Consider the following 22387-nt stretch of genomic DNA (forward strand, 5'->3'; position numbering starts at 1 on the left):
TTATAAATAAAAAAATAGCTGATCCAATAATTTATTATGTATGACAGTATGTTACTTATAGGAAATATTTTTTAAAAATAATTACTTTGTATCTTCAGTAGCTGAATTTGGTTTCAAACCTCGTATACTGAGATCATAAACCACTTCTTCTACCTTTTTAGCCGCATATTTTAAGCCATCAAAACGTTTTCTTAGAGAATCATTTTTCAAATTTAAGAGTCTAAAGCCTGCACTTAGATCATTTATAAATCGTGCTATTTCTATAGGTCGATTATAATCACCACTAGTGACACTATTTATAGCAAAACGACTCTGAAATATAATATTCAAATAAGTAATTGCAACAGATGTGTTATACAATATGCTTACCAATTCTGTAGACAATTGTAATAGTCCCATTAGGTAGTCTTCTAAGTCCAAATGGAAACCATCCTCTCTATCATTACTAACTACATGTATAGTATCGAAATATATTAGATACAAATAAATGAAAGAAATTTCTTTAAACAATTACATACCTCCTAACATTTCTGCAGCAGTGTCTTTGCTAAGTAGAACTTTAATTTCTAAATATATTATTAAAGATGCTAAGAAACATAATTTTTGCGTGACAAAACGCCATTGATCATGATATTTGTAATACTGGTTTTTTGGCACGACATCTGCAAGTCTTGTATAGTTCTTACGTACATCTTCAAACAATGCTCTTGATTTTGTACAATATTCCTGTATAACTGCAAATAAAAAAATAATAACTACTTTGATAATTTCGTGATTCATTAAACACACATACTTGAGTTTTCTTTAAAGTTATCTTCATTATGTATGTTTTGCAATATCACCAAAATGTCCCTGGAGTTCTTTTCAAGTTCTCTTACAATAGCACGGATTTCCTTTAGCATAAAAAGAATTTTAACCATTTTTTATACATAGTATGTCCTTAATTAATTTTAAAATTTGTTATTTCAAAAAATTTAAAATGGTAAACAACAAAAAAGGGGTTAATGATCGTAACCTAAAACATGTACAGAATGAACATAAGGATAAACATGTATTTAAAAAGAAATAATCCATTTTGTTTATAACTATGAATTAATCAATAGGAATAAAATTTGTTTAAAGTAGTAGTACAATTATTTAGCATTTACGTTATCTTGTCACATAATTTCAATATTAGTAAAATATTATTAGGATATACTTCACGCAATACTTCTTCGTTGACTAAGTAAGTCTGAAAAGAATTAAAGATTTCTGCTATTCTGTCACCCATATTTCTCGTTATTCCTTGCAAAATATCTTTTTAAAGACACGGTACGTTAGTATTTGGGTAAGACAGTTAACAATTCGATATATATACACACGATAGTAAACAATTCATACGATAGATGGCATCATTGTAATTATCAAATTCCAAATTTTGAAAATTTATTCGTTGTAAAATATAAACATAGTTAATTATAATATGCTGCTTTATACTTTCACCTTATCCTTATAAAAAAAAATCTAAAATGTATACTGACACAGTATAAATAAAAACTTAATATTTATGTTTTTCTCATTTTTTCGTTAATAATGAGTAATTCCAAGAAACATCATAAATTAAATACCAGACAAGAAAATAAATTATTATTGTGGCACTCTATCAATTATTGTAGTACTGTATACATTATCACAATCTATTTGTCATATTTTGTCTGGCTACGTACTTCCATCTTCTACTAGAATTCCTTAAAAGTATATACTACATAACTTCTCCGTGTTGTTCGCTAGTTGTTCGTACGAAGAATATCGAAAACTTAGAAAAGAAGAGACTAGTACTGGTATAAATATCGATATTAGTAGCATCTTACAAGGAATTTTATTCTCATTGTAAATTGAACATTCAACATGTCGATATTGTCCAGCAAGTACATGTACAAGTGTATGAATAATAATGTATCTTGTTAATTAATATAAATTCGAATCAATTAACAAGATACATTACATGAATATAGAAAAGCAAATAATCGTTTAATACGAGGATAGTATAGAGTCGCGATAGCGGTTTGCACAGGTCGGGAACCGAGTCCGTAAGCGCGCAAGCTGTAAGCTGCAAGGTCTCGCGCGGTATATAAATAGAAACCAGTAGGTCCTGCTGTGAAGTCGAGGAAGGTGGTTGGAATTCTACAGGATGCCTCTACGTAGCTCGTAGAGGATACCTCAGGGAATCTGCGGGCGTGTCATTGATCCCGATACACGCGTTCAAGTATCCGAACGAGACTGGCTTTATTGAAAAGTTCACGCCCACGTTTATGAACTCGCAAGAGCTGCGAGCTGCGATCAACTTTACTAGGAATTCCTGAATAAATCTACTTGATACAAATAACGAAAGGATTTTCTAATATTAATATTGAAAATCTCTAAATTCATTTCTACCGATGAAACGCTTAATTCTCTGAAAATTAAGCATTGCATTAAATACGAACAAAAAGCAGAAAAGCGGAACAATAACAGAAGAAGTTAGAATTTACATAGTAACGTCGAATAATTGGAGATACGTATCCATGTAAATGTCTATATGCGTTTCTCACCATTTTAAATCACCATGAAAGATTCAAAAGAGTAAATGTCCTTGTTGGTAAACGTCCTTCAAGCTTGAACATCTTCACACTTCATGTACGATATTCGAAAGTCTCAGTATTATAATACAATCAATGGCCAGGAAGTTCTACAATCTGCAAGTACCGATGCGCTCTATTAGTTTGAACTTATTATTACTTATATGAACTTACTTATGAACTTACAAAATAAATTATCGCCAAAATCTATCGCTAACTTTTTATTGAATTGTTTTGCCATTTTATCGTGTCATATTATTTTATCATATTTATGTTTTTACCAATATACACAACGCTATACACAAGTATCGAATAACAATAGCAATAAGTGCAAATTTCAAACCAATCTTTCAACCAATAAGTTGTCCACAACACGACCACCTTCTAGCAATAGTAATTGCATTTCATTTGTTAAAATGATGATTTTTGTGCCCGATATGTAAAAGAGTTTGCATCGGTGTGTATCAACACGCAAGTGCGAGCAAATGGATCGAAGAGGATCTTGTCGAGGAGAAAGGAAACGGCAAAGACGAAGAAGAAGAAGCAGAAGGCTGGTCGACGATGATCCGTTAAGCTTGCATTCCTTAAGGCGCCAATCTTAATAAAATCTTGGTACCGTAGGCTATCGCAGAATTTTTGGTACTATATGCTTCGCGTGTACAATTTATTTTTAGTCGTATAATCTTATCTTCCGACGGAAGATTATGCCTTAGGTGTAGTTTTGTAGTTACATTTTACTATAACCAATACAACGAAAAGTTTATTTCCTATTCGAGTCGAAGAAGGAATTATTAGAAAATTCTGCACACCGAATGGAATTCGATTTGACAGGACATTTTCTGATGTTGAGAAGAACATCAATGGAAATTAAAACATCCGTATACTTGGCTCGTCTCGAGTCGAGAATAAATTGCGATAATTACAGCATGATATATATATATATATATAAGTTGTCGTGAAGCGAGGTTCAGGCATTCGGCAAATTTCTCGATTAATATTCATGCCTTTTCGCGTTACTGTCACGACTGTTACACGAAGCGTAAGAGGAATCTAGTAGCTGCTCAATATTTGTACGTTAAACAGGTTTTCTTGTTCGTTTTCGTCGCGGTAATGTCAATACACTGATAGAGATACGCAAACACGAATACATCAGCAACAAAGGGAATCGTTCGATTCCTATAGCATCCTTATCAAATACGAAACACTATTTTTAAATCATATTGCTTCCTCTTCGTTTGTGTCGTGATTACTTGTATCGTATACAATATGTAACGTGACGAAGAGAATAAAAACGTTGCATTTGTGGATCGTACTGAAATTAAGCAAGCAATATTATACAAGAGACAAACTCATTTAGAAGCCATGCGAGCCAAGCAAGCTGACTACGTCGATGTGAGCAACAGTTAATGTTCAGCATACACACGACACAAGTGAAATGCATCAGCATAAATGTCAGGGTCATCTGCATACACAGCAGACTTTCAGACATACATCGATTAAGCGTCGATGCTGTTACTAGATTAATATCTCTAGGTATTAAACTAAAGAGGTATGAAAGAATAGTACGCGATAATAAATCAAACGGACAAAAATGTAGGAATTAAAAGATAAGACAGCCTGTTTTGATTCGTACGATCACAAAAGGAGGGCTTTATATGGGTGGCGCCGTGTTAAAGAAATGCCCCCGGGCACTACCTTTTTACGTCACTGCTGGAGAATTTCCTACCCACTGGCTGATCGCCATTGCGAATCACAGTACCGGCATAATATCGAACCGTTAAGAGCCGAGAGCACAACGGAAGAATCCATGGAATCCAAATAAACGTCTGGAAATTATATCGCGTAGTCTTTGCAATATTAGAAGACATGTATCGCGAGGGGACGCGAGTCGAATAACAATCACTTAAGAAAAACCATATGCGCTGCAGCACATTTTACAACCTGCTTCCCAACTTTTGACGTTAAGATCTTCCTTTTAATCATACTTCTATGTAAAGATGTACCGATGGATATTGGTATTATTCCACACGGTTGGTATCATGTTCCCTGCGAGTTTCTTGATTGGTAATCTCTGGAATATAATATCGTTAATCTACAGCGAATAGAAAAGAATGTGAAAATTATTATTTTAAAATTGGAGAAATAGAGATTAGTAAAAATGTGACGATTACGCTGTGTATCGTACAATAGAAAAATCCTGGCACTCTCAGCCAGGCTTAAACTGGGCGAAGATTCGAATCATGGGGCATCTCGTATGAATATCCTGTAATAAAATTGATATCTTTTAGGTGATATTTTTGTAAAATTAATGATCAACGGTAACTTGAGCGTTGATGTAAACGAAGGAAAATAGAAAATAAGGAATTAAGAGACAATTTTCTGTAGAAACATATCAAAGGACACCAGTACTTCGCGTTCAGACACAAGAAGCAAAACATATCGGCAGGGAACCAACAGGTTTGACTTGCCGGACTAGTTAATAAATTACCGTAGTCCGCCGCCATCTTAATCTTCGAAGTTGCAAATGAGAATTCGGAATACTGAACACCAATTGCGAAATAAAGTCTCACGATGACTGCAGGCTGGTACTATATGCAAGAGGATAAAACAGTTTCTATGTTTCGGAAGAAATATGACCATCCAATTGATCTTGTTCTATAGATTAATCAATGTCTCGTGCAATTGTTATGGAAATTGATGTTTTACGAAGAATTCACAGAATTCCTGTATGGAGAACTCATTTAAAGATTTCTGTAGTCCTAAAAGAACTTATGGATCACTGACAATTATTAAGAGAGGGTCGCACGAGCTATGTCTTGTCTAATTTTCTGTTTATCTCTATTTTGCGTGAAATTTCGATTTCCTTCGCAGCTTTAAAATCTATTCTCCGAATACCCTAGACGAAAATTGCGAACACACGGCGCATCGATACCGTAAGAAATTGATAAAATCATTAACGCCTTTAAGTTATTGTTGTTTTATGTTACATATAACTTGCGCATAATGTGCATGCATTTTTCGCGCATCTGAAACGGCCACAAATAGCATAAACATGTACATTAGCGATGCAGCTGGGTAAGTGGGTAGGCTCACGTAGTTCGTACGACCTTCATAAAAACTCGTCGATCAGAGATTGCCGGGAATGTTGAGTGAGAACTCGCCGTCTACGGGGTGGCGAATAAAAAAGTAAGCGCCTACCTTGGCAAACAAGACACCGACGCTAACTACCACGCCAAGTAAATGACAGTGCAATGATGAAGATAAAAAGCGATGCTAACTGCGCGAGGAAACGTACTATGCCGAAACAAATATGTATGTCTACGACATCGTCACGGTTGGGTCTTGCTACGAAATCTCCGTTTATAGATCGAACAGATTGAAACAAGGCCTATAATTTGTGGACACCGTTGTCCTTTGTTTCCGTTAGCGCATTGTTCCTCTCCGGACAATGTAATTCTAAAAAAAAAAAAAAAAGAAAAATATACAGATAGAGAAATAGTTAAGAAACGAGGAAAAACCTTTTTAACTTTTCTTCCAGCAAAACATCGAACGTTGATCGATTAAAAAAATTTATCGAACAGAAGAAAATCATGTAACTGGCGCAGCGCAGCAGTTGCATTGAAATTCACTGATATATTAAAGTTCCAGCGATTTCCCGAGGATTCAAGGTTTATGCGAGAGAAAGACGGAGACAAAGAGCAGTCCATAGGTTAAGTCCCCACCAGAGAGGCCCTGTGGAAAGATGCTGGCCGCTCTCACGTGGTTAACGCACGTAGATACATATATTATCCTGGCGCGCGCACACCTTGGCCTCCCGTGGTTCGGCGGTTAGTGGTTAGTGGGTGCACAGGTTGCCGATGTGCGCACACACTGTGCGTGTCGTCAAGGTATGCCACCGCACCGGCCAATCCGGTGCCACGTATACCAATCACCGTTTTCGTTAGCCGCTTCCTTGCACTTTACCTTTCGAGAGACACGTGAGTTTTCACTGTCTTTTCCGACTTATTGGCAGACTTCTTTCGGTCAGCATACCGATGACTGTCTTTCTTTCCGTTTCGTGTGACTGTCTGTGACGCGGCTAGTACCAGTGCAATGTGCGATGACACGCGGGAAAAGCCAGGATCGTCGGAAAGATCCTACAACGAATAAAATACATTTGCGAATATTAATCAGCGTGATGTCCACCCAAGTGGGAAATTATTACCAATTCCGTTCCATTGACGACTTTGCGTGGACACTGAGAGTGCGCAACAGCTTTGCCACGAGTGCAGTGCAGTCGACGCGTTTAATATTTACGAGTTTATACGGTGTGAAACGATACAAAGAACTCCAGTTCCAGATAAATAAGAAAGCTTTTCTTCTGGTGAACGTTCAGGATCCGGTTGAGCGACTGTGCAGGTCGTAGCCGTGACGAAACGTCGACATAGACGGTGTTTCATTTATTTCTCAGAGACGGTGATGTGGAACAGCTTCATTTCATAGCGCGCGGATGCCACAGGAGAAAGTGAAACATTCGGAAATACGAAATAACCAACCTCCCTCGATGGTCCCGACTTCGTGTGACCGCGCTAGTCGGACATTGCACGTGCGGTCGTTGAAGTCTCCACGCCTCTGCTTGGTTCTCGCATTGAAGTTTCTCGAGGACATTTCTCTCTGAAAGTGAACGAGTAATTCGATATCAGTGCGAATTGATCAGTTGATCGAATTCTTCCTGCGAATGTTGAAGTCGTACAAAAGCATTGCTGAAAGTGCTCCGATAGATTCGATATTGTTGCCTCTCTTTTTCTTGTTCTCCGTATCAATTAACAACTTGGACAATCGAAGAATAATGATTTTGGTTTATTTGTTGCATTATAAAAAAATTACATAAAATGAAACGATAATTCTATGCAGATTAATGCAAGGTGATTGAGTAAAAAGTGCGACAAGGGGAAAAGAGATTGAACGTTAAGAGACGGCTGGAGAAGAGAACGTTAAGAGACAGGAGGGAGGGGCAAAGGATAGAGAACGTGGAGGTAGAAGAAGAACAAGAAGTGAAAACATTTAAACGAAGGAGGCCTTCGTATTATTGCTACGGGAGGAGGACCTGTGTTGCGAGAGAGGCGGGAACATGCCTAACGATTTGAATACCAAATCGCTGCTCTTGTGCAATTCCTTTGCCTTTTTTTTTATTCCCTCCCAGTCCCTACGACCTCTTCACATCTACCTGCGTGCCTCGCGTATTTTTAGGCATGACACGCTTTCTTTGTGCCGTCCGGGGCACTGTTGTAAAAAGAGGTCCCTCGAAAAATCTGCGTATGCCAACAAGATTGACTTTTCCTTTATAGCCAATCGCGTGGAAAACGAAATAATAATTGGTATAATTGAATTTAAAAACAAAGTGATCAAATCTAAAAAAGGAAAATATACCTGAGAGGTTATTTTCATAAAAGAATTTATTTCAAATATGACATAACACGAAAAAGTACATAAGGAAAATTCGCGTAGCAAAATACTTACGAGATGAGGATGTGATGTTCGTTTCCACGGGACAGAGTAACTTGATTTAGCCTCTCCTAGGCTTTGTCTGTATATAAAGAACGGAGACATAGCCTAGAATAGGTTAGGTCAGGGCTCGTTCGACACGATTATCTTCGTACTACTCTTCTTATGTCGAGGACACACGCAAGGTCAAGCTCAAGGTCAATAATCGGCAGGAAATATCAAGGGAACGTTGCAGGTATAGACAATACTTCTTTGAACATTTGCATCTACTACAATCAATAATGACTTGTCTGGTTTCTAACTAATGATTACTTAAAGTATAAACTATTGTTCTGCATTATACGTTTGTCTTGTTTGTAAAAGAATAATTATTTGTACCTTATTAATTAGCCACGAAGTATGATACATTTATGTGTTTTAATAATCCTCCATATTTGTTTTGTGGGAGAATCAAAAAATTATTATTAGTAAAATTAATTGATAAATGATTTTCTTCAAAACTTGCCGTCGATAAAGAAGAAAATATTCTCTATACCGACATATCGATTCTTTACCTTTTTTCATCGATACAAATGGCGGATCAGCAACAACTATAGTTACAATCTCCCGCCAACTTTTGTATAGTTTAAAATCGCCTGAAAAATTAAAGAAAGAATCCTCGCAATTATGAGGTAAGTAATCACTCAATAAATATGATTGAACAAATCGATGAACTTACTTCATCTGTTCCCGTCGTCTATTCTCTTATTTATTGAATTGTTGATATAATAACAAAAGAAACTTAATAAGTAGAAGGTTAACAGACACATATTGGTAATAAATTCACTCCGATCGCTTCAAATATATTTTTTACTAACTTAAAAAGCTGAGCGAGTACAGGATATGATGAATTTGGATTTCCATGTTCGACTATTTTTGAATACTTCGGTCAATTCTGATAGAATTACAGTAGAATAAAAGACATACATATACATACATAGTATCTGGATACTGTCCAATTCGATTTTCGAATTGCAACTGCTCGCATCTTTTTTCGAATACTTCCTTTATGATTCCTTTAAATAATTCTAAACATATCTATGTTCGTCGATATTATAAAAAAAATAATATTGAAGTTCTCTCGAAACCTGGTGTCCTTTTTTTAATTATGCAAGTTATGTTGATTCGAGAGATCGAATTGAATTGAAGTGCCTGAGCCATACATGACATTAATAACAATGATAATTATTATGACAGTTAATATTACAAATAATTTACTACATATTGCCATGAAATTTGCAAGAGCATGTCGATTTTTTTCTTACAAATTATATACAAATTTTTGTCGTAAAATGAGTGTTCTAAAAGTATTGCGAGATAAATATATATATATATACTTTAAACTATAATTGCGACCGTTTCAACAATTGTTTTTTTTTCTTTTTTACATATGTATTGCTGTAATACCAATTAATCGATTCATTATTAATTCCGCATACGTATCTCGTACAAAGCATCGACTCATTCTATTCTATTACATTCTGTTGTTGGGTCCCTCGAAAAAAAGCTACTCAAAAAATCGCAGCCACTGTCGCAGAAACTATCAGAAATGTCTTTAAAAAATATGCAAATGACTTCTCCAACTTAGGTTCGTGTAATTTCCAAAAACAGCAATTCGAATATTACAATGTTTCGTATACAAAAGATTAAATACTTTTACTCATACTAAAAAAGGAAAGAATTGTTTCTCTTTTGTGAATGTACTAAAGCATAGAAAAAGAATAAATTTTTAATGCAATTGCTCAAATGTTTAAGGGAAAAGTTACTTCATTATTTTGAGTCTATCTTATAATTAACAGTCTCTATTAAATCGACTGAATGTTCTATATAAGTGTTCAAACAGATGTTCTAGCACGTAATACTCTCGCTACTGTTTCAAATTAATATTTCTTAATGAGTCAAGGTGTTAGCAAATAGTGTATTGTAATTTACTTTTTTTAAGTACTGGTTGCATAATTTGATGGATATTATCTTTCATTCATAATAATGACTGAAATTGTTCATATGCGACCAACAAACCAATTGTGAAAACATTAATGAGTTATGCAAAACAGGTATAGATTAAAAACGCTACATATAAATATTATAATTTGCAATTTAGTACGATGAATGTCTTTTTTGGAAAGTGAAAATAAAGATTGCAATTGTTTTATTCTGAAACAAAATCAAGTGCTTATTAAAATGTCGTAGAAATTGATAGAAAGCGCAACCAGAATTAAGTCTTGAAGAATTTGAATGTCTTCCTTTCTATCACTGGACGATATATTTATGTCTTTCTAATTAATTAAATATTACACATTTAAAGGTTAAAAAACAGTCTATGTTGTAAAAACAAACAAAAGATACGGCGATTATCAACTGATCCTTATTTTCAGTCTGTATAAAATAAAATAAGGGAATAAAATATCTACTGTAAAATATACTACCGAGTACAGAAGAAAACACTGTACACTGATGATATAATATCTCTGCATAATGTAATGCAGTAATTAAAAGACTGGATATCTTACTAATTAATTTTTCACAAAGTCAGTTCTCCATATATAATAAAATAAGGAAAACATTCGCTCATGCTTGTGCAGTTATCCAACAAGATAAAAATAATAATTATACTTAACGATACAACATTGCACTAAATATCACTCGAATAACTTTCACGAGTATTTTCCATGTTAAAACACAATCTAACACAATTACATTGTTTGATCCGCTGATAATCAATCCGTGTACTGATAATCAATCGTATTCGCTAAAAGAAATCCTCAACTTTCAATGACTATTTAGCAGTTTCCTTGTATACGTATACCGCTATTTTACCGACTTGAAATTTCATCATTACGATTCCTGGTACACATTTCTAAATACGTTTAGTTGATAGTCTAATTAAAGCCTACGAATCTAAAGTGCTCGTTCATAAGTGATATGTCGATTAAAATATATTATCTACGGGCGATGATGAATTTAATAGTGTAGCAGTATAGATTTAATCATATGAAACCGTATGTGCTGGCAAGCTTTTTTAACAAAGATTTCTTTGGAAACCTTCTATGATAATCAGTTACAAATCTACTAACTTTGATATTATATCGCCTCAAAATCAAAGACGTTAAAAACATTTAATTCTATGAACATAAGTCTACTGTTTCAAATGCAAAAAATTATTCTATTCATACGAGTAATTAATTTTATGCACTGCAATGCCAGCACAGGCTTGTTTCACTGTCAAGTTCACAAATACAATTTGCAGAAGTAGGAACGAGCAGCAGTATTTGTAGACACTAAAATTACCACGTTCGTGATAAAAGATAGAATTGTTATACGAAAACTTGTGCGAGTAATAAAACAATTTTAATTTGCGCACGTTTCTACTTCTTGTTAAATGACGATATAGCTATAGCGCTTGATTCATAACATTAACATCTTTTTTTTGGTGTTTTTAAATTAGATGCCAACAATTTGATATGAAAAATTCACTAACCATGATGGGACGTAGATTTTTATATGATTAAGTTTGCCAACAGCAGTTTGTATTTATCTCACTAATAAACTTCCTTAAATATTTAGTAATATATTTTAAGTTTCGATAAGATTGAGATATCTCAATAGTCATAAAACTTATTTTATGTTCTTATTGCCTAAAAATAGTTATCCGTTCTGAGGAACCAGTATTTTTTTCAGCTTTGGCATGTCATCACGGTCGTTCTCCCGCAATGACAGTAAAATTCTAGCCAAGTATTTGCAAAATGTAATTAGCGATCTTTACAATTAAGATGATATCAGTGTACATTCATGATTTTGTAGAAAATAATGTCATCTACTTCGGTTACAAGTGTTAGAAAGATTGACGCATTTTTCTTTTTATAGTTTATTCGTATTTTGTAAGCTTAAAGATGATTAAAAGTTGACTAGAGGCGATAATCTCTCGGATTTATAATAAACGAAGCTAAAGCTTCTATCTCTCGAGTTCAAAGTCTTTAGTTTAAGGGAATTTAAGATTCGAACGGCAGCATTTACATGAATTACATGGATAATGCCTCTTAGCCGAGTCTAGCGTCTAGAGTGAATGTAAGCTGCTTGATCTTGTCGAAAAGCAAAAGTACCGAATATGTCTTTCTTCGATTATTTTCCCTTTACAGTAGAAAGAATTTAATATTATTTAATTCGAGGTTCCCTATCTACCTCCTTAGAATATATATGTATACATATATATTTAATTTCTCAAGTGGCAAAAGCGTATACAGCAATAGTAAATATAAAAATTTCCACGATACTGTCCTTGGCAAACTTTCTCGATCGAATTGCTTAGAATGTAATAATTTTGGGATCATGCATAATCTCTCTAATCTAATTATAAACAAAAGTAAGATCTATGCACTATGAATAACATTCCATATTTTTCTATTCTGAATATTCAAATGCATTTTTAGTAAGCAAAATTATTTAGTGTTTAATTTTCTTGTTATGTGTTGACGTATCAGTATGGATGACAACTTCCACTCTTAACATCCATTACAATTGACACGTTTCATGGCTATTGCCTTATTAAAATAGCTTTATAAACATATGTGCATCTTACGACTTCTTTTCTATAGAAAATGAGTCGTATAATGGCTTTGAAATTAGATGGAGTGAAATCTCGGAATACAAGATCTACATGAGGTTTCATGTAACATGATTTAAATATTAAATCTCCGTACGTCCTTTGTCTTTTTTCCTAAGATCTTTCTGCTATAACAATAACCTTTGTCATCGCTTAAAACACATGTATTAAAATCTTGTAGAAAGTCCATATCCTAGCATACGAGACGGCTACTCTTTAACATCTGTGCGCTTTAAATACTCAAATATTTGTGTAAACCACGATTTATCGTTCCATTTACTAGTTTAGGATATGTCACTTTGTACGAAGGCGCACTTCGAAAGAAAAGCATTAGTTGTTAAATTTGCAAATTCAAAAGTTTGCACTTGTCCAGGACGTTTCACCTTATATAATTTTCGTCCAAGCGTTTCTGATAGAAACCGAACTTTTGGATTTCATAACGAATCACGAGATTTTCCGTATCATGTGAAAATATTGAATAAAAACATTAGCGCAGTTCACAAGTGATCCATTAAAATACAAATTAAAAACGTCTTTTATACGGCATCTGCGTTTTTCCCACTTACTCGCAATCCTTATAAAAAAACTGTATGCGTGTGAGGCAATTTGAATGTTGCGACACTAGCTACTAATAACGGTAATGCAGTTAACAGTGCAGGCGCAACTAGAGGTGCGCCAACTAAAGTTTTATAAGATGTAGTTCCTATTAAACCACATAGCCTTATAACACCTGCTATAAAACCGAAACCAGTACACCTATAAAATCGATATATCTTACTATTAGTTCATTTTTTATTTAAATATATATTTTATTGAATGAAATAATAATCAAAACGAAATTTACCTTAAATGAGTAGGGAAGCTCTCAACTGTAACCAAGGTAAGAGACGTCCAAGCAATAGCAAACACTGCCATAAAACCACCTTCGAAGCCAAGCACTGCAGAACTATTTGTGCCCACTAGAATTAAACACAGAGTAGCTACTGATGAGAGGAATAATGAAATACCAATCATTTTTGGCCGTTCAAGCACAGTGAGTGCTAATCCTGCTAAAACAGCAGCAGGCACGAAGGCCAATTGAGCAACGAGATGACCATGTAAAGCTTCTTCTATGTAAATGTTATAATCCAAATCGAGAGTCGGGCAGGGACCGCTTAAACTTAATTCCGTATTATTTTCCAACTTACATCTCGTAAAGACTTGTGCGGATAGATCTGTATCTACAAATCTAAAAGCCATAGACAATCATTATTTTATATCAAGAAAGGAGTACTGTTGTTAAATAGTAACATTCTGAATACATACTTCGAGTGTACAATAACACTGTCTGTAAAATGAGTTTTACTAGACTTTATGCTACTGAATTCTACAGATTGGAAAGTACAGTTATCGAAATCTACGTGACTGAATACCATTTTCGTGAATCTGAAACACAAATGCTCATATACAATTTAGTTCAGTATTATTTCACAAACTTTTTTCATAACTACTTACTTGCAATTTAAAAATGTCGAATCTTTGTATTGACAATTCTCTAAAGAGCCATTGAATGTTTGATTTTTATATTCTTTCCCGAAAATTTTTATTGTGTGAGCTTTATATTCCGTGGCGCGTATAAGTTTGAGATACTCAGGACACCACACCATAAGGCCATATAGTCTAAAGTAATCATGACATTGTAGTATCGTAGTATGATATTGTAAACAAGTGGTTGCTGAGGTGCGAATTATAAACAAGCGGTTGCTGAGCATGTGCGTAGAGGGATTAAGACAAGAGATACGAGGCTAAGACAAAAGACAAGGGGGTTGCTAGGGGATGATAAACGAATTAACAGCAGTATTTACGATACTACAATATTATAAAACAAACAATTACTGACATGTTTAATGAAAATACATACCCGAATGATACAGTTGACCAAATAATTATAAGCACTATCGTGACGCGCAAATGAGGTGATACAAATAATTCCAGGAAGGAATTCCAAAACTAGAAATTCAATAAAAATTAATATTAGTTTCCAAAGATGTAAGATAAAAAAATATACAGATATTCATACCACTTCAATAGAATAAATTATATCAGCCAAAACACTAGTATGATTAGTAGGAGATGGAGGTGCCAAACCACGAGGCCTTTTAGTTGGAAGCTCTAATTCAGAAAGTTGATATTGTGCACCTGTTGCACCTTTCCGCGTGGTATTCTTTTTGTATATTTTCTAAAAAAATGCATCAGTTTCAATCAACTTTTTTATCTTATTACATTGCTTATCTCTTATTACATATACCTATTTTATACATAGATATAAAAAAATACCTGGTAAACCATCATTGCTTCTACATCTCTGCCTGCTTCTACCAAATATCTTGTACTTTCTGGTAGGAAAATGAGCCCGATAGTAGAGCATAATGCAGGTAAACAACAAAGTAAAAGGAAGCGATGCCAAGCACTGAAGTGTTCTTTGTTTTCAAGAACTACCATTTCTCCAGTTGTAGGAACCACTGCCCATGCTAGAAGAGCTGCATATACACCTCCCAGTGCTCCTGCTGCCACTAATAAGCCAATCCATCTACTCCTGCTTAATCTTGGACAACATTCTGCTAGATATGCAAATGCTAGTGGTAAAGATCCCCCTACTCTGTAGTGAAATAAGATATACAGTTCATTTCAAATAATCTTAAAGTACACCTAAATAAAAAAAAAAAAAGATAGGAATTCCTTACCCAATTGCGGAACAAAATCTAGCACACATAAATGTTCCATAAGTTGGCATAAAAGTGGCTACACCACTAAATAAAGCATGAACAGACATTGCAGACAATAAAGATCTGCGTCTACCAATCCTGTCTCCTAAGCCACCCCAAAATAATCCTCCTAGTGCAAGGCCCATTAATGTAATATTGCCTAAAATAAAAAGATGTGAGGATATTTATCTAGAAGCACATACATTGTAAGAAGGGGTAAAAATAAAAACTAACTGAGCCATCCTTTTTCATTATCTTCAATACATAGTTCAACCTCTGCACTTGGCAAAATATATGGTACAACAAAAAATTCTACAGTATCTGCTGCAAGACTCAAGCCTGTGCACAGAGCAGCCAATACTTGGAAGTAACCAACACCAGCCTGAAAAACAATTAACAATTTAGTAGTTAATTATACAGGAATGACACAAATGACAATATATAAATATTACTAAACAATGTACAATACAATAAATAGGCAGTTATTTTGTACTATTGTTTATTAAATTCATTTGAATAACATAAATAATATATAAATTGAAATATCTACAATTGATTAAAATATAGGTGTAACCTCCAAATAAATTATGGAAAACAAATGTATTTACTGGGAAATCATTCAGATAGCCCGGTATCTCTTTCGACTCATATTTTGTCTTTACAATCGATTCATCTAAAACTTCATCCATGTTGAAACTCTAAAAAAGTTTTAAACACTGGCAGTGAAAGGGTAATTAAACAGCTAAAGAAATTAACTTGGCTAAAAAGGACGCCATTTACTATAGGTTATGTTTTTGTTGTTCGATTAACCAAAGTTTAATATTTTATTTCGATATGTCGAAAAAGATGCAGCAGCCAATGTACATACAGATTTCAAATTTGTATGAGCTCATTGGCCTGTAACTACGCTTCGTACTTTGGAAAAAATATTCTAAAAATTGATTAATCGATAATCGATGCTTCGATATCTTTCGATAATCGCAATATGCTTACGATTGTAATTCAAATTTTAGTTACGTAGAAGTTTCCAGAGCAATTGGTGGCGAAACTCTTCGAACTTTGTGATTTTTTATTAATTCTATCGCTTACAATATGGATAAGATTGCTTGCTATCGTTAATACGTGAAGTGAAGTGTGAACACAGCGCTAATTTAATTTTGTACGAACAAAATTGCATTAAATGTCTTGTAATTGGAGATAGACACTCTAAGATTATGAATCAGTGATGCAACTTATCTATCATAGATTCTTCTTTCTCGAGAAAGAAGGCTTTAAAACGAGAATTAATAAGAAATTGTATAATCAACATAACGTTCACTCGAAATGATTTCGATTTTTCATTTCAACATAGACGCTATTATCCAACTATGATTCTCGAATTGTTATATTCCTTTCAAGGACTTTACGATAATATCGAAACAAGATCGATATTAATCATGAAAAAATACGGTTAACATAAATCTGATTCGATAAACGTTAAAGGATAAGTTCACAATGTTCGAACAACGAATTATTCAAAGTAATGTAAATGAGAAAAAGTGGAAGTAAAATCGTATATACCTGTTTGATAGCGTCTTCGTGAAACTGTGCTAAAAGCGTTGCATCGGTGGTTGAGTCAATGAGATCATGCTCAGCGGAATCGGCTGAACCCGCGTTCGCACCTGCGGTGTTAGTATTCGTCGATTGAGACGTCATCTCCTCAGTGTATAATCCTCCTCTACTGGTCAACGTGCGTTCTCCAGTTCCGGATATCGTGCCACCGCTGGAAGATGCGGGTCCACCCCCGCTGCCAACGAGCCACTGGCTTTCCTCCTCCGACGAGGGCATCACTGCCACAAACCATCTGCAACATCGTCAACGGCCTATTACTTCACGTAAACAACAACAAACGTATGAATTTATTATAGCATTTATTACAAGTTTTTAGATTACTTTCGACTGATTTCGGTATTTATAAACATAAATGAAGAAATGGAATTTAAGCAGAAAATTTCAGATAAATACTATGTTTTAGATATTTTTATATGTTATGTGCATTCTATACATTTTGCATTGAAAGTTTTCTGTAAATGCATAGACATTAGCAGTTTATCTAGATTACCATTAACATTGGATCTATCAGCGACTAAAGTATAAAACTTGTACCAAAAGGTTATAATGAAATGAACACTGTTAGAACTGCATTAGAACACCTATTGGTGTTTAGTAATAATTGAATGCTTTTCACTCGTTGAATTTTTCAATTTCATTTTCAATGAATTTAAACAATAGATATCCTAATACTTATGACCACAAGTCTGCATGGAAAAATACAAATAACGCAAGGGAAACATATTTACCTATATACTTAATAAATATCATGAAAAGTCCTTAAAAATTATTGTCGCACTAAAATTAGTACTATTATTAACGTCGAAAATAGTTGTCCTGGTGTTCTTTTTAAAATTAATTATTAACAATTCTATAGAATATGGAGGACCTCCTCTTTCTTCTGAAAAACACGTTAATGCATGAACAGGAATGAGATACTACAACTTTCACAGTTTCATAATGCTAAAAGGATGTTCGCCTGACGTAAAGAAAGGCTTTCGAAGACGTTAGAAAAATCTTATTTATACGTAATAATGTTGATCCTGCGTCAATGATGACGACGTCATTAAAGGTCGGCATCGAAGCATGCATTTTTCGTAGGCATTTATTATCACGGTTAGACGGGTTCGGAACGTGTCATCAAACACATACGTCGACACGCTAATTTATCGATTCGTGTTCACTCATACAAGTCGATCAGATGCACGCCTACGAATAACGCTCGCTGATAGGGTCTGCACTGCACGTAGCTTTATTTAAATATACACAACTACACATGTCAACCTTGCATCAACGTCGACGAGGTGGGCATTGTTAACTATAATGGAGTCTACGTTTCCGCAACCTTTTGTATCTCTTCTTTGACATTTTTCTCGCTTTTTTCCCCCTTATCTCTTTTTTCCAGCACAGCGATATATCTCCCCTACCACGCGTTTACTTCTCCTTCTCTTATTTTCATTCACTTTCCTCGCCGATAGATGATTAATTGATAGAAACAAAAAGAGGGAAACATTTGGCAAAATCTGCGAGTGTAGAAATTTGAATGTATGGAATATCAATACGTATTTTTGATTTTAGTATAGTCGAGGGATTTAAAAAAGAAGGTAATCCTATAAGTGACGAACGAACGAAGGATCGAACATTGTGGAGAATTAAATAATTAAAAAATTAAAACTAAGTAAATTAAACTAACTAAAATTAAAATTAAGTAACGTGAAGAATGTAAACAAGGTAACTTAATTTATAGCAACGATGTGTAATTAAATATCATTTTGTAGAATCAGATACTTTAGATATGAAAAGATGTTCCATAATTGAGTACTTTTAGTACTTCATTTCACTGAAGTAGAAGAAAATGTTGTTAAAAACTTTGGAATTTCCTTTCGTACAACTACGATATTAAAATCAAAGCTCGATAATATCATGTGGACTTAAAAAAATCACACGTTACATTTATAGCTACATTTATATCATTTTCCAACTGAATTATTTTTAGTGGTTCTACAAATCGAGACAGTTGAAATATTCATACGCGTATATAGATCTAATCGTCTATAACTTCCATCGTTGAAACTTACATAGGACATAAATTTATAATTTTCGTTGATCGTGCTACATCGTGTTCAGACATGGAATAATCACGTAATAAACATCAATGAGAATACGGAATATGTATAATACACGCGATATTTGTTCGTTCTCCTATACTTAATCGTTCGAAATTTATCAGATAATAGCATTCTTTTATACCTTTGATACCGTATGTTTGGTGCTTATTAAACATCTAGCAAGTTACAATTATCACGAGAAAATATTCCTATTACGAAATTCTATGTAATAAAACGTTCGATGCAGTAGGAAGTTAACGAACACTACTTGTCAATCAAATTACGAAATATTCGAGAAAGGTAAATATTTGTCAACACTTTCATGATAAAACAAGCCATATCTATCTATACGTACGTTCAACTTACATACCGTGTGTGAATTGCATAAAAACGAAACAGATACAAGGATTTCAAACAAATTAAGAGACACATCTGAAAATTCATCTTTTAATTCCTTTATGCTCTGTTGCGTGTGCTTAATACTGTACTTTAATAAATAATCAATCAACGATCGATGTATTTGTCTTCGGTAAAACTGATTTTAAACGCAAGTGTATTACAAAACCATCCGAAACAATTTATTTCTACCACCAACAATTAGTAAACAATTTTCCCCACAGGCCATTAATTATTTATTAATTAAACGATAAATGTATTTGCGCTCGGTAAAACAGCTTTTAAATTTTGATATATTCTTTATGAAACAAGCTCCTCCAAGATTCATAATGCGAAACAAGATTCTTCGCAAGCTATTAGTTATTAAGTAACTAAACGACAAGTGTATTTGTCTTTGTTAAAACTAATTTTAAATTCAATGAATTACTTCTTCTTCGAAAACCTCTTTGAAAACGAATATTTCTAAGATGAATAATTAATAAAAATGCAATTTTTCTCTGGCATATTTCTAAAAACATTCGCTTCTAATTGGCCTCTAAAAGAAAAATGTAAAACTTTGTTAAATGAAACGTTCGATTTCCTCACCGATGAAGAAAATATGGAAAAGCTCCTTCTCTTTTTTGAAATCCTAGATTAGATCGTAAGCCCCTTTGTTACATGACATGCACACGTACATACGCATATATTTTCTGCTGAACGGACTAATGTCATCCAAATGTTTCCTAACACGAATTCTAGCAGTGTAAGATCGACTGTTACGATTACGCGAATATCGTGTTGGTTCCCAACGGATAGGAAACAGAAGCCGTGGCCGTCTGGCGACGTATTCCAACCAGCACTCGTTGAATTTCTGTAGCACTTATGACGCATGACAGAAAATTTCGCGAATCTCGTCGGATATCGCGCGGCCAGTCTCTGACTGCTGTAAGCACCCTACTCGGTTTGCTTTAATATTCGCATGGATACGTCGTCGTCCGTGCGCAACATACATAAATTGCCATGATACGCACAGAGATAAATATGTCGACAGTAATCGTATTTAATTGGTGATTAGGGGATACAGCGAGTCAGAAATTTACTCGCACAAATCCAAAATAGTGGGAAAATTATTGTTATGATTATCACAAATTAGTAAATAGTCTACCTGAAGCGTTAGATTTAAGAATGATTGAGAACTGCGAAATGGTGTAATAGGTTTGATATTTGATTCCACTGTGTTTCTTTCGGTCATTTTAGACCCAATTATACGTTTCTGGCATAAACACGATATCTTCACACAATGCGTGACAAAAGTCTTATTGTTATGCATAATTTCTCGTTTTAGGAATTTAAACACTACCAATTCTTTTTGTTTACTCAAATGAGATCAGAGATGATTATTTAGGAAACAATAGTAAGATCAATACTAAATAGAAAAAAAAACGCTGAAGTTCTAAGACAAAAAGTGTATTTTAGCAAACATTCATTTTATCAGAGTAATAACTTTTATAAAGCGTACCAACGATTTTACGACGTGGAAATAGGTATAAAATTATTATAACACGTTTCTCTGTTTGTTGTCTCACAATCAGAGTCAAATTACTATATTTCCAAATAAGGAAACGTATTATGTATGCCCAAGTATTGAAATTCCTTTTGTTTTCTTATTATTTTCTACACTTTTGTAACATTCTCGAATAATTTTGTAACTCACTGTACGTGTACAGTGTACAGAATTCGCGATGTATATTTTTTGTCATGCATGTCTACGTATGTAAATTTCAATGAGAACCCGACTAGGTGTTCGTACATTAAAATAACTCATTTCAACGGTGTAGCACTCTTTGTCGTATTACCTGGTTAATAGAAGATTTCCGCGAAATTTAACTCCTTCCGCACGTTCCTTTTACCGGCTAGTTTCTCCATCACTCGATTTCCTAACCGCTGTGCAACGACAATTAACACGGATGACATTGAATCCAAAACATTGGTCGTTGATCGTCCACTTATCGATTTTACATAAGATCAAACCAATTGTTCATTCGTTAAAGACGATGGACCTGCGATATACACTCGCTTCACGGTTGCACGATAAAATATTCGTAGGTTTGAAATGGAAGCCGCTATCGGTATTTTTGTATCAGTTGTCTCTGAAGAAACTGTGACAACAGCTGTTTACCGCGTATACCACAACATTATGCGTGTAAAGTACGATTCCTCGTCATGTTCGTATCACTGTATAGTACGATGATGTGTCCTAGGAACGTCTTGATACCAAACGGTGGTTGAAATAATATTAGTGTCTAATTCGAGTTTCATTTAGTTCAAAATGGATCACTTGCACGAATTCGACTGACTGTAATTCAATTACAATCTGGTAGTATTTGATTAATGTAGCATTGCCTCGGCCACTGATATTAGCTCTATTTCTCCCACAGGAAAAAATTCACGTTAATTTAATCTTTTGAATCTATAATTAATTATGAAAAATCCACACTTTTATATTATGTTTGTGAATTTATAAAAAAATCATGTTACGTTAAAAACCTCCGTTTTTTTGCGCGCGACGTTTATGTCTTAGAAATCAATGATAGGACGGCAAGTCGCTGATACGAGAACCCCTCGAACCTTTCTCGCGATAATGATTCGTTTTACAACTTTAATATCCCGTTTAATATCCCGTTAGAATGGTTTCGTAATATTTGCATCCTGGTGTTAGACGTTTCTTCGATGCCCGTAAAAAACAAGTAGCTTCGGTAACATTTCCACAGTATGAGACAAACAACACTGCGCGTGTATCGATTGAGGGAACAACTACGAGCAGCTAGAATCACCTTCGCTCTATATAGC

General features: G+C 34.3%; 2 protein-coding genes across 8 annotated transcripts; both read right to left on the minus strand.

The window, feature by feature from the left end:
- Positions 1-13: 13 nt before the first annotated feature.
- LOC126872880 (translin) lies at positions 14-8234 on the minus strand. 4 transcript variants are annotated; one of them, XM_050633099.1, is made up of 9 exons: positions 8097-8234; positions 6802-7250; positions 6561-6733; positions 4293-4860; positions 2538-2714; positions 794-893; positions 519-734; positions 370-449; positions 14-312 (listed from the first exon to the last, which is right to left on the minus strand). In XM_050633099.1, the coding sequence occupies exons 5-9, from the start codon at positions 2571-2573 to the stop codon at positions 82-84; spliced, it is 663 nt and encodes a 220-aa protein (XP_050489056.1). In that variant the 5' UTR covers positions 2574-2714; positions 4293-4860; positions 6561-6733; positions 6802-7250; positions 8097-8234; the 3' UTR covers positions 14-81. The 4 variants fall into 4 exon arrangements, with proteins under 4 accessions (XP_050489056.1, XP_050489058.1, XP_050489055.1 ...); XM_050633101.1 differs by lacking the exons at positions 6561-6733; positions 6802-7250; positions 8097-8234 and having other exon boundaries at positions 2571-2714; XM_050633098.1 differs by lacking the exons at positions 2538-2714; positions 4293-4860; positions 6561-6733; positions 6802-7250; positions 8097-8234 and adding an exon at positions 1199-1528.
- Positions 8235-8912: 678 nt separating this feature from the next.
- LOC126872859 (synaptic vesicle glycoprotein 2B-like) lies at positions 8913-22367 on the minus strand. Of its 4 annotated transcripts, none has more exons than XM_050633068.1 (11): positions 21394-22367; positions 17025-17307; positions 15699-15846; positions 15444-15624; positions 15037-15358; positions 14780-14938; positions 14621-14709; positions 14215-14379; positions 14026-14145; positions 13565-13948; positions 8913-13476 (listed from the first exon to the last, which is right to left on the minus strand). In XM_050633068.1, exons 2-11 carry the CDS (start codon positions 17289-17291, stop codon positions 13296-13298), a joined length of 2016 nt encoding a protein of 671 aa, XP_050489025.1. In that variant the 5' UTR covers positions 17292-17307; positions 21394-22367; the 3' UTR covers positions 8913-13295. The 4 variants fall into 4 exon arrangements, with proteins under 4 accessions (XP_050489025.1, XP_050489024.1, XP_050489026.1 ...); XM_050633067.1 differs by lacking the exon at positions 21394-22367 and adding an exon at positions 20233-20472; XM_050633069.1 differs by lacking the exon at positions 21394-22367 and adding an exon at positions 20144-20472.
- Between the last annotated feature and the right edge of the window lie 20 nt (positions 22368-22387).

This window comes from Bombus huntii, chromosome 14 (genome assembly GCF_024542735.1).
Source record: "Bombus huntii isolate Logan2020A chromosome 14, iyBomHunt1.1, whole genome shotgun sequence".
In the NCBI taxonomy this organism is placed as follows: Eukaryota; Metazoa; Arthropoda; class Insecta; order Hymenoptera; family Apidae; genus Bombus; species Bombus huntii.